The sequence below is a fragment of the Alosa pseudoharengus genome, unplaced genomic scaffold (genome assembly GCF_046254945.1).
Source record: "Alosa pseudoharengus isolate Yale_2024_CS ecotype anadromous, Long Island Sound unplaced genomic scaffold, YU_APseudo_1.1 YU_APseudo_1.1_scf_1, whole genome shotgun sequence".
NCBI classification, from domain to species: domain Eukaryota; kingdom Metazoa; phylum Chordata; class Actinopteri; order Clupeiformes; family Clupeidae; genus Alosa; species Alosa pseudoharengus.
Window position 1 is genome coordinate 5,132,480 of NW_027468564.1, and position 14,907 is coordinate 5,147,386.

General features: G+C 40.4%; 3 protein-coding genes across 3 annotated transcripts in view; all 3 read left to right on the plus strand.

Annotated features, from left to right (window-relative positions):
• The window catches only part of LOC143135891 (NLR family CARD domain-containing protein 3-like), an 83,704-nt gene extending 72,505 nt beyond the window's left edge, over nt 1-11,199 (plus strand). The window contains exons 6-8 of the mRNA XM_076296235.1: nt 7,196-7,227; nt 7,481-9,329; nt 11,032-11,199. Of these exons, the coding sequence (XP_076152350.1) occupies nt 7,196-7,227; nt 7,481-9,329; nt 11,032-11,089 (1,939 nt within the window). The 3' untranslated portion in view covers nt 11,090-11,199. The remainder of the gene's footprint in view (nt 1-7,195; nt 7,228-7,480; nt 9,330-11,031) is intronic.
• LOC143135698 (NLR family CARD domain-containing protein 3-like) overlaps nt 1-14,907 on the plus strand; it is a 219,438-nt gene that overhangs the window by 95,780 nt on the left and 108,751 nt on the right. The window lies entirely within an intron of this gene.
• The window catches only part of LOC143112988 (ribonuclease inhibitor-like), a 28,749-nt gene continuing 26,363 nt past the window's right edge, over nt 12,522-14,907 (plus strand). The window contains exons 1-2 of the mRNA XM_076275399.1: nt 12,522-12,562; nt 12,732-12,902. Coding sequence (XP_076131514.1) covers nt 12,522-12,562; nt 12,732-12,902 — 212 coding nt within the window. The remainder of the gene's footprint in view (nt 12,563-12,731; nt 12,903-14,907) is intronic.

The following is a 14,907-nucleotide window of genomic DNA, read 5'->3' on the forward strand; positions in this document are numbered from 1 at the left end:
CAAATATCCATATTTTTAGTTAGTAGTATAATTAAAGTAGAAGCTAATTAAGTAAATTTCTGTGTTATGTGGGTCAGTGGTTTAAAACTACCTATTACAATCCTCCTGGCTGGCTCGCCACTTATGTAACTCGGTTTATCGGACAGGCTCTGGGTCAGCACTATCGAGTAAATTCTGTAATATCTCTCACTAGATTCATTCAGGGTTATCTTAAGGTTCGTACAGGAGGACTGCAGTAATGCTCAATTGCTAAGTCTTGCACCCAAACCCACAATAACAACAGCAGACCAATCAGATTATGTATCAAAAGATAAGCTTGTATTAATAGGAGGAGTCATCACATTAAATCGGAATGCATCAGGAAAAATGATATAAAAGAAAATTGAGTATGTATATTCTGTATATTAAATGTAGACACTGGACCTAATTTTCAATTGTGTTTCTAATTACCAAAAATGTGTGGTGTATAATATGAAATACCAAGGCAGATCTTAAAATACCAGTGAAACGTGTGGTGTATAATATGAAATATCAAGGCAGATCTGGAAGTACCACTATAATGGAACGTGTGGTGAGTAATATGAAATATCAAGGCAGATCTAGAAGTAGGCTACCACTAATAAAACGTGTGGTGAGTAATATGAAATATCATAGCAGATCATAAGGTTCCGCCTTAGCTTATAGAACATGTAGTGAACCACAGGAAATCACACATGAAATATTAGACAATACAACTCAAACTATGTTGGATCCAACAACCCCCAAAAGAAAATGTAAATGTCCTTAAGTTTGAGATCTCATAAAAAAAAAAGGAATCAAGAGCTCGAGCTGAGATGAATGAAAAAAAAGAGGAAAAGTTGTGCGTGTTTCAGTACGAAAGTTCTGATCAGTATGTCCCGTCCTACCACGCTCCTGGGCGAGATCAGTCCGTGGGAAGGCGTCCTACTCTCAAGGGGAACTTCTCAGTCCATGGAACACAAGCGAATACAGTGGGGGAATGACGCTTCGAATCCTCACCAATGCATGCATGGCACTCAGGGGGTGAAAAAAACCAGCCTGCACACACGCGCACAGCGATTAGCAAAACTACATTCTGGAACTATCCTGTTCATCAACATTTGGGATAAATAATTCATTCTCCATGTCGTTACATCTTAATATGAACATACAGCAAGTGTTTATATCAAAAGACACAAGTATTACTTTTCTTCATTCCAATTCATCTCCTAGCTTATTCAGCTATAGCACAATAGCTAGGTGGCTAACACAGCTAGCTTATATGAACGTACTCCACCGTAATAACATGAGGTTTGCAAATTTCACGACAGTTACACATCACACTTGTACTAATAGTCAACCTATCCTGACTGGTTATAATTATAATTCAATTATTTTCATTTGACATGTGTCTGTCGTGAACAATTTAGCTAAGTGTCCACGTTTCAATAGTAAGTTACAGCTGAACACTTAAAACTCACCAGGATAAGTTCAAAAATAAAATCAAAAGTTCTTCTCGGAAATCTTCAAGGTTTCAATTACAACTCTTAGTCTATTCTATCTGTTCTGTGTTGTATGTAAGCGATAATAAGCTATTTGCCATACATCTTATGTGAAATCTCTGTATCTGGTGGATGGTGTGAGTGTGGGAAAATGGAAGGGAAGAAAATTAAGTATCGTTTCTCTACAAGGGGAGGGACTTAGAGAGTATCCGATAACACCCCACCACCAATACTAATGCAGCCAAAGCTAGGGACCACTCGCCTCAAGTGGGTGAAACTAACGAGGGTTACAACAACATAGTACATTGGGGAGACTAAACTAAGTTAAGTTATGCAATCAAGCTGTATCTCTAAGCTAATGTTAGAATATGGTTGGATGTCGAGTTTAGTATGATTAGTTGCAGCCAGAGTCCTGCACGGGTTCGGGTACCCGCGGGTACCCGATGGGTGACCCGCACATTTTGCTGAAACGGGTAAAAAATATTCTACTGTGTCGGATGCGGGTGCGGGTCGGGTCGGACACGGGGGTGACACGGGTCGGAATTGGCCTTTCATAAACATCACGTGCATATGTAACAATATTTTCTACAGTAACACATCCTAAATAATATGCCTGCAATTCAAGTTGATAAAAGCATTTGAAATGCACGTTTCGTACGTGCCTTCCCAAAACAGGCGCCTATAGGCTATTTCACTTTTAAAAATCACATGCGCGGGATCTGCCTGCAGTCTTTCAGAACAAAAGTGGCTGCACATTGATAAAAAAACGCCTAAAGATGACTCTTTTGACATGTTGTCATGGTGGAGAGAGCATGCTCGTTTAATTCCCAATATTGCCTAGATTGTGAGATCTATTGACATCCCTGCAAGCGAGCGAGATTTCTCCTATGCGTGGGAAAAGGTATAGGCACATTTTCCCCATTCAATCTTGCACTCAAATAAACGGCATAGTGTCACACGTCTTATGCCTATTTCCATAAAGTTTCACAGGCTAATGCATAATCCGGTGTAGGTTATGACCGAATCATTCCTTCATTTAATGTAGGCTAGCCTATTACTGCTGTTAATAAGTTGTGTGTGCAAGCCGTGTTTGAATTCTAAATTAGGCATTTGCGTGGCGATAGCCTTGTAGACGCATCTGCTTGAAAAGTGGTAAAATGTTATCACTCGGGTGTTGAAAAGTAGCCAGGCTACCACAATACATCATGTAGGATATGCCTGTCAACTTCAGCTGAAGTTGGATCTGCAATGTTAATGGTTGTGTAATTAGTTCCTTAAACGTGTCTGTTTAACTCGGGTACGGGTCGGGTGTCAGTTTTATTTAATGCGGGTCGGGTCGGGTACGGATTTTAACTAGCTCTGGTGTCGGAAAACGGGTCGGATGCGGTTTTAAACATGACGGGTACCGGTGGGTGCGGATTAAAAAAATTGGACCCGTGCAGGACTCTGGTTGCAGCTGCTTGTCAATTTCGACTACAGGTTACTCGTGCCGGGTTCTATTTATTTTATTGACTGGAAAAGTATTTTCCAAGACTCAAAAGTGCTTGTCCCAAGGAGAAGTATGAACCTTTCTTTTAACTAACTAGGCTATGTTGAAAACATTCTAAATTGCATTCACACATATCAGCAGCCTTTAGTGCCCAGGTCCAGGCTAAAAACCAAGAGGGACAGAGCCCTTGCAGTAGCAGCCCCAAGACTCTGGAACTGCCTCCCCCTCCACATCCATGCAGCCCAGTCTCTGAATATGTTTAAGTCCCTTCTAAAGACCCACCTCTTTTGATTAGTGTCTCTTTTTTATGTGCCAATGCATAGTGTCCCCTGGCTACCTTTTTATATGTTCTGTCTTTTTTACATTATTTTAACTCCTTCTGTCACTGTCTTGTTGCCCTTTTCATTTTCCCCCTTCTACCTTAGGTCTTTTGATTATTGCACTTAGCACTTTATTGTGAAGCACTTTGGTGCGGCTCAGCCATCTGTAAATGTGCTATAGAAATCAAATTTGACTTGACTTGACTAGTCTTTTAGTCTTAGTCTAGTTTTAGTAGGCCAAATATTAGCAGATTTTAGTCGACTAAATCTACAGTGGACTTAGTTGACTAAATGTTTCTCCGGAATTTCCGGTCATTGGAAGTATCCATCAGTCTATCATGGAATGGTATTAAAGGTTGAATCAGCGATGGCGGGGTAACGTCACTTCTGTTGAGGTTCACACAAAACAGAGAGCTAGCTCGCTACTCCCTCCCCCTCCCTCCCGTGCAATTGAAACTCTCCTGAACGTGTATCTCGTTAGTTATTGGTTGGAACACTTTATTTTGCCTTTGAGTGATTGGCAACACTTGCTGTTAGCAATTGTTTTTGTGTACAGATCTCAGAGACTAGGCTACCTCCAGAGACACGTTTTTTGACGGCCTACTTATGGGGTGGGCAGCTAGTGGATCGTTAGATTAGACAAATGTGATCATTTATGTTTGGGCCTTTTTTGGGCCTGCAATCGCTGATACAACCTTTAAGGTTTGAATATGCAATACAGACAGATTTTAACGGTTGTAATGCCAAACATGTATTTTATTTTATTCTTAATGTCAGAAACACTGACCGTTAGCCTAGAAATCTAGACGCACCCTAGCGGCGGCAAATTAATTTGCTCAGCCTGTACGTCTAGTATCGAACCATAGGAATTTCTATTGGCTTAACACCGTGGATGTTCTCCAATCACAGCGCTCTATTTCGTTAGAGAGTCTTAAGGCGGGCTTAACAGGATAACGACATCCTGCGACGGTGAACAACAAGGAAGAGCGGTTGTTTGAATCGGCATTGGCGTCAACTTTGGAGGAGTTGGACTTGTGATTTTCTTTGAAAGTAGAGCAACACAATGCACTTAAGTCATTCCTTTCGAAGAAGGATGTATTTGCCGTTTTGCCGACCGGATACGGATATGGTCGTAGCGCTGGCCTATTGCATGCCTAGGCAGTTTGAAAGACAATTCTCTGCCCGCCCCTTGGATCAAGCAGGTGAATGATTCGATTCCAGACTATACACTTCAATGATATAGGATGGCCCGCCAGGCTAACTGACCGTGCCTTTTTCATTTAAATAAGCATAAGACCTGCTCTCCCTGAAAAATGTACATGCTCCCTGAAAAGATATGCATTCTCCCTGAATGATATGCAATGCATATGACATTCTTTCAAGATGAAGTACAATATTATTGAAATTAGGGCTGTCAATCGATTAAAAAAAATCTAATTAATTACATCCTCTGTAATTAATTAATATAAATTAATCGCATGCATCCATTTTTGCTATGAACTTCTTAAAGACAAGTGTGGCAGATCGAGTGAGTCAATGAAGAGCCAAATGAACGTTATAGACTTTAAAGGTCAACGTCTCTCTCTTTTATTATAATTTTCCCTTCCCTTTGCTTGGTGTCAGATTTTTAGCAAGATAAATGCAAAGTTACCACCCACTGTCAATGACATGTGCAGAGTAGGCCACCCTAACACCAACATAATGTGTGGAATACCCCCCATGATTTATCCTTTTTTTGGCCATTCAAACATTTTGTAGATTTTTATTAACATAATTACTAGGTTTTTGCCTTTTCTATCCAGTAGGTGGCAGTCCAGAATAATAAATAGAGCAGTTCAAGAAATTAAACTAAACAGTAGGAAAACCAGACAAAGAAAAACAGCATAACATGTAGTTTGTGAAGTAAATGTAACCACCTTCAACATACTTTCGAAGACATTTTGTTTCAAGTGTGCAACAAATGCAAAGGTTAAGGCAGATGTAGTCAATTTTATTAAGGGAGTTTGTCGGTCCATGGGCGGATTATGAACTTTCGGGCCCCTGGGCCCAGATGTATTAAGGGCCCCCCACTTATTGTCGTATATGTGGGAGGGGGGGTTTGGGGGTCCTCCCCCAGAACATTTTTAATTTGTTTGATGTGATTTCCTGTATTCTGGTGCATTATGGATGGAGATGGCCAATACTAAATTCAATCAGATTCATAGCCTACATCCTGATTTGTTGATATTGAGGCAATGATTCCATGCAAAGGCTTGGGCTTCAGGGCCCCTTGACCCCTTGGGCCCCTGGGCCTGGGCCCGGTAGGCCCGTGCAGTAATCCATCCCAACAGTATTGGTCTGGGCGTTCTTTTTAAAACATAGGCTAAATGTTTCATTCAAAGCGGTGCTTTCTCGTCTGCCTCCTCCAGTCATGATAGCCAGACTGCACTGGGTCAAATGTCCCTATCTAGACCTAGCTCTGACATAATTTCTGTGGTGCACTGCAAAACGTTAGCGTGTTGCTAACAAACAAAGTCAACTGAAATCAGCCAAAGCTGTGTAACTAAGACTGTGCAACTACACACAACTAAATATAATACAACCTTACTGTTGTGAAGACGTCCTCGAATCTGTGTGAAGTTCTGCAAACTCGTCTTTGTTCTCCTCCTGTGTAACTGCCACTGAGTTTGTTTAGCTGTTGTGTGTCTGTATTTGCCCTCTGCTGCTTCTGCATAGATCAACCTACCCTCAAAGATTCGCTCTGATTTGATTTCTTCCCAACTTGTCCCACAAAAAGAGTAGTTACTTCTGATTGGATCTCTTCTCTATTCGTCTCTCCCTTACATTTTCGACTCATTTTTATTCGTTGGCTAAAGTGTCAGTTATATTTCGTCACAGTCTTTGTCATCATATCTGACTTTTTATTTCATTTTTTTTTTGTTTTCGTCCGTGAAAAAGGTTCATTGACTAATATTTTTCGTCAACAAAATTAACACTGTACACTACTAAGACAACGTTAAAGTGACAGTAACTCAACTTAAACCTACAACCCCCACACACACACACGTTGTCCACGTCAGCTACAAGTTGAATCCAAATCTGTGGGAAACACTGGGATGGGTCCTTCAAAGCCGCTTTTTCAAGGACGTTACGTCATTGAATCTCGCCAAGCACTGTTCCAATGTCAAGGCTGCTTTAAAATTTTATTAAGTACTGAGTCCTTCGTTCTGAGAATTTCTGAGAATTTTCGAGGATGCATGCGTGTATCCTCTGCGTGCTTGGAACACCCACAATCCTGTGCGCACATTTCTGGAACATTTCAAATCTGTACTAAACAAGGCAGTTCACCATGTATTTAAATGTAAACATTGTGTTATAGTCACTAAGGTAACTTAATGAAATATGGGCTCATAATTTTGATAATTTTGAACTCTCACACCGTAATTGTGTAAATAAGACATTTAGGAAGGGTATTTAAACATTTTCTAATGACTGCTATTGCGAGTTAAATATTACACTTTTCTCGTTACAATTTGCCTCAATAGTTGCTGCTCTGTGAATAATCAAACATGTATAATTGAATTTATAGACATGGGAGAATGACAGGTTTTCATTGTTCATTGTTTTTCAAAAAGAAGCGGGCAGGAGGCACGGGTAGCACCTGCAGCTTCCTGCACACTCGCTAGTCTGTTCCGTTGTGTGTTTTCCGAATGCTAAGAAGCAGCCTTGCCTCGTCTTTGAAGGATTTGACTCAGCAGGGCTCATTCTACCAAGCACGAATCCTCGACTTTGAGAAACAGCCATGGACACACACATGTGTATTTGCTCTCTGTTACGCTCACACACACAAACACACACACACACACACTCAGATGAGAATTTAATTGTGTTATTCGATGTCTCTGCAGTGAGCCGAGGGTTGACAGAAAAAAGGAACCAAGTGAGTACACATTTGCAACATTTAAAATTGAATTGATTTGTACTTTCTTTTCTCTGAGAATTAATGTGAACAATCAAAACAATTACACATATTGCAAATTCTTTATTTCTTAATTTATTTGAATTTTAGTATTTCCGAATATTTTCTGGGGCAGATACGAAATACATGTTGATGTGTAAGAATACATTTCGACGAATCAATAAGTACTACTTATTTATTCATTTGTATGTATTAACTAATCATTGCTAAACAGATGAGGACCTGAAGAGAGTTATAGAGACTCATAAAGCCAGTCTGAAGAAGAGGTTTGAGAACATATCTGAAGGCATCATCAAACCAGGAGCTGAGACACTCCTCAATAAGATCTACACAGAGCTGTACATCACAGGGGGAGAGAATGAAGGGGTGAATAAGGAACATGAGGTTTGGCAGGTAGAGTCAGCATCCAGATCTCAATCCACAGAAGACACACCAATCGACTGCAATGATATCTTCAAGCCCTTACCTGGACAGGAGAAGCACATCAGAACTGTAATGACCAAAGGTGTTGCTGGAATTGGAAAAACAGTCTCAGTGCAAAAGTTCATTCTTGATTGGACAGATGGGGTAGCAAATCAGGGTGTAGATTTTATGTTCCCCCTTTCTTTCCGGATGCTGAATTTACTCAGGGGTGATCAGTACAGTCTTCACAGGCTCCTGCTTGACTTCCACCCTGAGCTGAAGAAGCTGAATGATGGTGAAGGATACAAAAACTGTCAGGTTGTGTTCATATTTGACGGTTTGGATGAGAGTCGGTTGACTCTGGATCTGGAACAGAACAGGAAGTTGTCTGATGTGAAACAAACATCATCAGTGGATGTTCTGATGACGAGCCTTATTCAAGGCACTTTACTTTCCTCTGCACTCATCTGGATAACTTCACGACCAGCAGCAGCCAGTCAAATTCCTACTCAGTACATTGACCAGGTAACAGAAGTACGAGGATTTAATGACCCACAGAAGGAAGAGTACTTCAAGAAGAGAATCAGTGATAAGAGTCAGGCCGACAGAATTATCTCCCACATTAAGGCATCTAGGAGTCTCCACATCATGTGCCACATTCCAGTCTTCTGTTGGATTGCAGCCACTGTACTTCAGCAGATGCTGGAAAAGAAAAACATCAAAGACATTCCCAAAACACTGACTGGGATGTTCATACAATTCTTGCTGATCCAGACAAATCGAAAGGATCAGAAATATCAAGAAAGGCAGGAAACAGATAAGAAGAGGCTCTTGGAATCACAGAAAAAAATACTACTGAAGCTGGCAGAACTGGCTTTCAAGAATCTAGAGAATGGCAACCTCATGTTTTATGAGGAAGACCTGATAGAGTCTGGCATTGATGTCAGTGAAGCCTCGGTGTACTCTGGCATGTGCACCGAGATCTTCAAGGAAGAATCTGTGTTTCACCAGAGGAAGGTCTACTGCTTTGTGCATCTGAGTGTCCAGGAGTTTCTGGCAGCTGTGTTTGTGTTTCACTCATATTTAGCTAAGAACCTTGAGGCATTGAAATCCCTCCTCAGTGATGAGCGTAGAGATGAACTCAATCCATCAATGTTATATTCTTTTAAATCAGCACTAAGATTAAAACCACAAGACAACTTACATGTTTTACTTAAGAGTGCAGTTGATAAGGCTTTGGAGAGCCAGAACGGACATCTGGATCTCTTCCTTCGCTTCCTCATGGGTATTTCTGTGAAGAGCAATCACAGACTTCTTCAAGGTCTACTGAGCAAAACACACAACAGCTCTGATAGTATTAAGGAAACATGTCAGTACATGAAGGAGCTCAACAGGGAAGGTCTCTCTCCTGAACGATGCATCAATCTTTTCCACTGCTTGCTTGAAATGAATGATGATTCCATGCACAAAGAAATTCAGACATACTTGTCATCTCCAAAGAACATCAAACAGAAGTTGTCTCCTGCCCACTGTTCAGCACTGGCCCACATACTTCTGATGTCTGAGGAGGTGCTGGATGAGTTTGACCTGAAGAAATACAACACATCAGATGAGGGACGCAGAAGACTGCTCCCAGCTGTGAGGTGCTGCAGAAAGGCATGGTGAGTTTCTGATGGAGAGACTGTGTTAACTATAGCGACTAAATATAATGTTGCAGTCACTGCTGCCAACTGCTGATGTAGCCCGACAGTACAAAACATTAAGATACCTCGATTCAAAAGTAAAGGTTATCCTATCCACCCTATGATGGTTGACCAGCTGAAGGTATGTTTTCGCTAGCTTACCCAGCTTACGATGGTAATTAACTGGTTTTGCTTATCGTACCATCTCAAGCTGGTAATTTGAAGTATAGTATATATAAGTATAAGTATATATACTCTTTTGATCCCGTGAGGGAAATTTGGTCTCTGCATTTATCCCAATCCGTGAATTAGTGAAACACACTCAGCACACAGTGAACACACAGTGAGGTGAAGCACACACTAATCCCGGCACAGTGAGCTGCCTGCATCAACAGGGGCGCTCGGGGAGCAGTGAGGGGTTGGGTGCCTTGCTCAAGGGCACTTCAGCCGTGCCTACTGGTCGGGGTTCAAACCGGCAACCCTCCGGTTACAGGTCCGAAGTGCTAATCAGTAGGCCACGGCTGCTCCCCGGCTGCCCACATTATTGGTCTGTAAATTGTCTGACATTTGTGTCAGTCAATATTTGTCATGAGATATCTTTGAATTTGTAGTACCATGGCTATGTGTTTTGTGCATACTATAGTTAGCTAAGTTATGCTAGCTGTCGTTCTGCACTCGCGTGCGAGTGCAGAATGAATGGATGTCAATGACGCTATACCCCTCAGAATCCACTCAGGATATACATTTTTGTCTAGTAATCTGAATGTTGCATTCGAAAGGGGAGGCAAAGAAAATATATACTGCTGAATATTATATTTTTTAAAGTCGCTTATAAAGCCTTTCAAAAATGTCAATGACGTCATTCATAAGCAGAACGCTAACGTGTTATGGGCAACGATGACCCAACCTGTAAGAAATCAAGGAAAGGATATTCAAATATTCATTAGTTTAACTTTTGTCCTACAATCCATATTGAACTTGCAGAAATTACAATACAATCTGTGATTTGTCAACGACAATCAGGTTTTCACCTGACAAATTTAGCCGTCTAGCTCCATAGACCGCCATTCATTTTGCACTCGCCCACGATCACCCCCAGTGGAACTCTGGTGAAACTGCAACCAAATTCGGTGCAATGGGGCTTAATAGGGATTGAACAGGCTCTCCGAAGATGGGCTCTGGTATTCCGAAGGCTAATTACTAGCAATCCCTTTGTGTTGAAGCTGTGTCGTTAGCAGAATTAGCTAATTGTGTTGTATTGCATATGTAATGTTATGTGAAATGCATATGTATCTTTTTCTGTATTCTTGTACAGTTGTATAATGTAAATTTTGATGTGTTAGAAGAAGCATTGTTGTAAACGTCAGTAAACACAAGAAGTCAACTCTTTTTTATTTATTGGAAAGCTTCTGACTAACACACAGTGTTTACAAGGACACTTTTATTCCAATTAGATGTTATCTAGCGGTCTAGTTCTACCTGCTAATAACACAGTACGAGGGCAGCATAGTGTGTATGTGTGTGTGTAGGGATAGTGTGTATGTGAATGATCGGTGTAGCATACTGTCATAGGGGAATACTATCTCTTGAGTATGTTGATTTAATGGGCCTCTGTTTAAACGGTATCCCTTCCATTTATCCATCTCTGTAATATTTTATCTTTTCTCATGTTGTTATGCAGGCTTGCTGAATGCAAACTCTCAGAGAACTCCTGGAAAATTGTGACCACTGTTCTATAGTCACCAAACTCCCTGATAGAGCTGGACCTAAGTCACAATGACCTGAGAGATTCTGGAGTTCAGCTTCTCTCTATGGGACTGTTTAGTCCCCACTGCAAACTGCAGACATTAAGGTTGGTGTAAGGCAATGCATTTACTGATATTTATTTGTATTTGTTTGTTTACTTAATTTGTATAGTTAGCGATACACTACAGTGACAGGTAAATTAAAAATATTCATTATAAAAAAGGACCATTTATCTATCTCTGTAATGTTTTATCTTTTCTTATGTTGTTTTGAAGACTTGCGGAATGCAAACTCTCAGAGAACTCCTGGAAAATTGTGGCTACTGTTCTACAGTCACCAAACTCCCTGATAGAGCTGGACCTAAGTCACAATGACCTGAGAGATTCTGGAGTTCAGCTTCTCTCTATGGGACTGTTTAGTCCCCACTGCAAACTGCAGACATTAAGGTTGGTGTAAGGCCATGCATTTACTAACATTTATTTGTGTTTGTTTGTTTACTTCATTTTTATAGTTAGCGATACACTACAATGACAGGTAAATTAAAAATATTCATTATAAAAAAGGACCATTTATCTATCTCTGTAATGTTTTATCTTTTCTTATGTTGCTTTGAAGACTTGCGGAATGCAAACTCTCAGAGAACTCCTGGAAAATTGTGGCTACTGTTCTACAGTCACCAAACTCCCTGATAGAGCTGGACCTAAGTCACAATGACCTGAGAGATTCTGGAGTTCAGCTTCTTTCTATGGGACTGTTTAGTCCCCACTGCAAACTGCAGACATTAAGGTTGGTGTAAGGCCATGCATTTACTAACATTTATTTGTGTTTGTTTGTTTACTTCATTTTTATAGTTAGCGATACACTATAATGACAGGTAAATTAAAAATATTCATTATAAAAAAGGACCATTTATCTATCTCTGTAATGTTTTATCTTTTCTTATGTTGCTTTGAAGACTTGCGGAATGCAAACTCTCAGAGAACTCCTGGAAAATTGTGGCTACTGTTCTACAGTCACCAAACTCCCAGATAGAGCTGGACCTAAGTCACAATGACCTGAGAGATTCTGGAGTTCAGCTTCTCTCTATGGGACTGTTTAGTCCCCACTGCAAACTGCAGACATTAAGGTTGGTGTAAGGCCATGCATTTACTAACATTTATTTGTGTTTGTTTGTTTACTTCATTTTTATAGTTAGCGATACACTACAATGACAGGTAAATTAAAAATATTCATTATAAAAAAGGACCATTTATCTATCTCTGTAATGTTTTATCTTTTCTTATGTTGCTTTGAAGACTTGCGGAATGCAAACTCTCAGAGAACTCCTGGAAAATTGTGGCTACTGTTCTACAGTCACCAAACTCCCTGATAGAGCTGGACCTAAGTCACAATGACCTGAGAGATTCTGGAGTTCAGCTTCTCTCTATGGGACTGTTTAGTCCCCACTGCAAACTGCAGACATTAAGGTTGGTGTAAGGCCATGCATTTACTAACATTTATTTGTGTTTGTTTGTTTACTTCATTTTTATAGTTAGCGATACACTACAATGACAGGTAAATTAAAAATATTCATTATAAAAAAGGACCATTTATCTATCTCTGTAATGTTTTATCTTTTCTTATGTTGCTTTGAAGACTTGCGGAATGCAAACTCTCAGAGAACTCCTGGAAAATTGTGGCTACTGTTCTACAGTCACCAAACTCCCTGATAGAGCTGGACCTAAGTCACAATGACCTGAGAGATTCTGGAGTTCAGCTTCTCTCTATGGGACTGTTTAGTCCCCACTGCAAACTGCAGACATTAAGGTTGGTGTAAGGCCATGCATTTACTGACATTTATTTGTATTTGTTTGTTTACTTAATTTTTATAGTTAGTGATCAGTGTTGCCACAGTTCAGTGCTCGAATTACGTGGGAGCCAGAGGGAGCCGAGCTCCCATAGAGTGAGGACTGGCTCCCATGAAAGCAACAAAGTCAAAAACTTGAGGGGGTCTCTCATATCTTAAGGTGTCTGGCATTGATTTAATCTTAAACAACCGCTCATTATCCATCACTGTGCGATCTCTTACCATTAAAGACGTTAAATAAAAATATAGGCTACTACGGGACGTAGACCTACACTGCGCTCTTGAACGCAGCATGACCACACCACTAGACTATATGAGCAAACCGTATCGATTTGACAGCACTCGCAAATCTGAAGAAGTCACCCTGCTTTGCTGTGAGTGTTTTGTCTATTTGCATAGGCGTTCATTGGGCTAGCCTACGTGGTTTAATACGTGCAAGGCCGTACCCAGGATTCTTCAAATACCGAGGTCAGGGGCATCGCTAGAAATTTTGGGCACTCCCCCCCCCCTTATAACTTGAACCAACACACTTTTCCACAATATTATTTTTTTAGATGCACCTGTATATCTGAGCCTTTTCCCAAATTGGCTTTGGATATTTATACTGGACCCTGCTCCATCTGTTATTAAGAATGAGCTGCTTCTCCTCATCAGTATAGCAAATGTTGCATAATTTGCAGGGTCATAGGCTGCAGATCTTGTAGGCTACCTTCCGACACAGTGAGTGTCACATCTTGACTCTTACTTGGAAGGGCCCTTCACTTATCATTTCCCTCTTCTCCTCTTTCTTCTCAACTGCCTGATTTCTATCCCCTGTCTCCTGTGTTGGATTTCTTAAAACAACAAGTCTCTAAATTACTGAACAATAATTGATATAATTTCACAATAGGTAATATTTGTGCCATGAGATAATATCCTTCACAACATTATCCATCCTATATAACATTGATAGCGTTTTCAATGCAGTTTAGCTAACTGCATCTCCACTGAATTTCAACATACATTTTCATTATTTAGCATCTCATTGGTAGCCCTAGGCCTAGCCTACATTTCTCACCTTCCCTCCTTCTCTGTCTGCTCTTCTGCTGGCTTTCCAAACGTTAACTTTGTGACAGCCTTTGTTCAGGTCAGGTGAATTAAGATTAGAAATTAACAAGACGTCAAGTTTATTTTGAAATGTATTTTTAAACTATGTGAGCTGCGTTGCGTTCGTTAATTAGTTTAGGACACACTCCGCGATAGCCGACTAGACTCTACTTTCGTTTTGACATGTCCTAGGCTATCACGTGACGGTCCGTTGATGCAAAGATAATTGTCTCGTCGGATAGGCCTATTTGTGGCTACTTAATAAATGAAACTAAACTTGAAGAAAAAAATACCGAGGACATGACCTCGGTGTCCTCTATGGTAGCTACGGCCATGGATACGTGCTGAAAAGTCCTGTTTGCTGTTGAACTTGCGCTTTACCTATTCTATGTTGATTGACAAAGCCATACATTATGGCCCATAATGCAGCCTACAATGATTGTGTTGTCTGATGATCTAGCTATCCTCTGCCATTAAGAGCTCCGGAAAGTTCCCAGCTATTTTGAAACACCTGTTAGCAATCTCTGATGTCGGAATATTCAATGGCTACCCGACAATATCTCAGTGCAAACTCCAAAATTGTTCGTCTATTAATTTTCCACGGTTCAACACATTAGCCTACTAGAACATAGTTTGGCTGGCTTTATTCATTTATGCCAGTTATTGCTTTTTCCCCTGTGTATAAGTTACACTACATGCATTATTGTGTTTGACACTGAGGATAGCCTATCTGAGACGGTGGTCTGGTTTAAATGAGTTACGTTGTGAAATTGAGAATGGCACAGACTAAATCGTTTAGTCTATTTCTTTGTATTGTGAAATTGAAATGAGATATGGACTATTACATGTATAATCAATAATATGTTGAAATTAATTAAA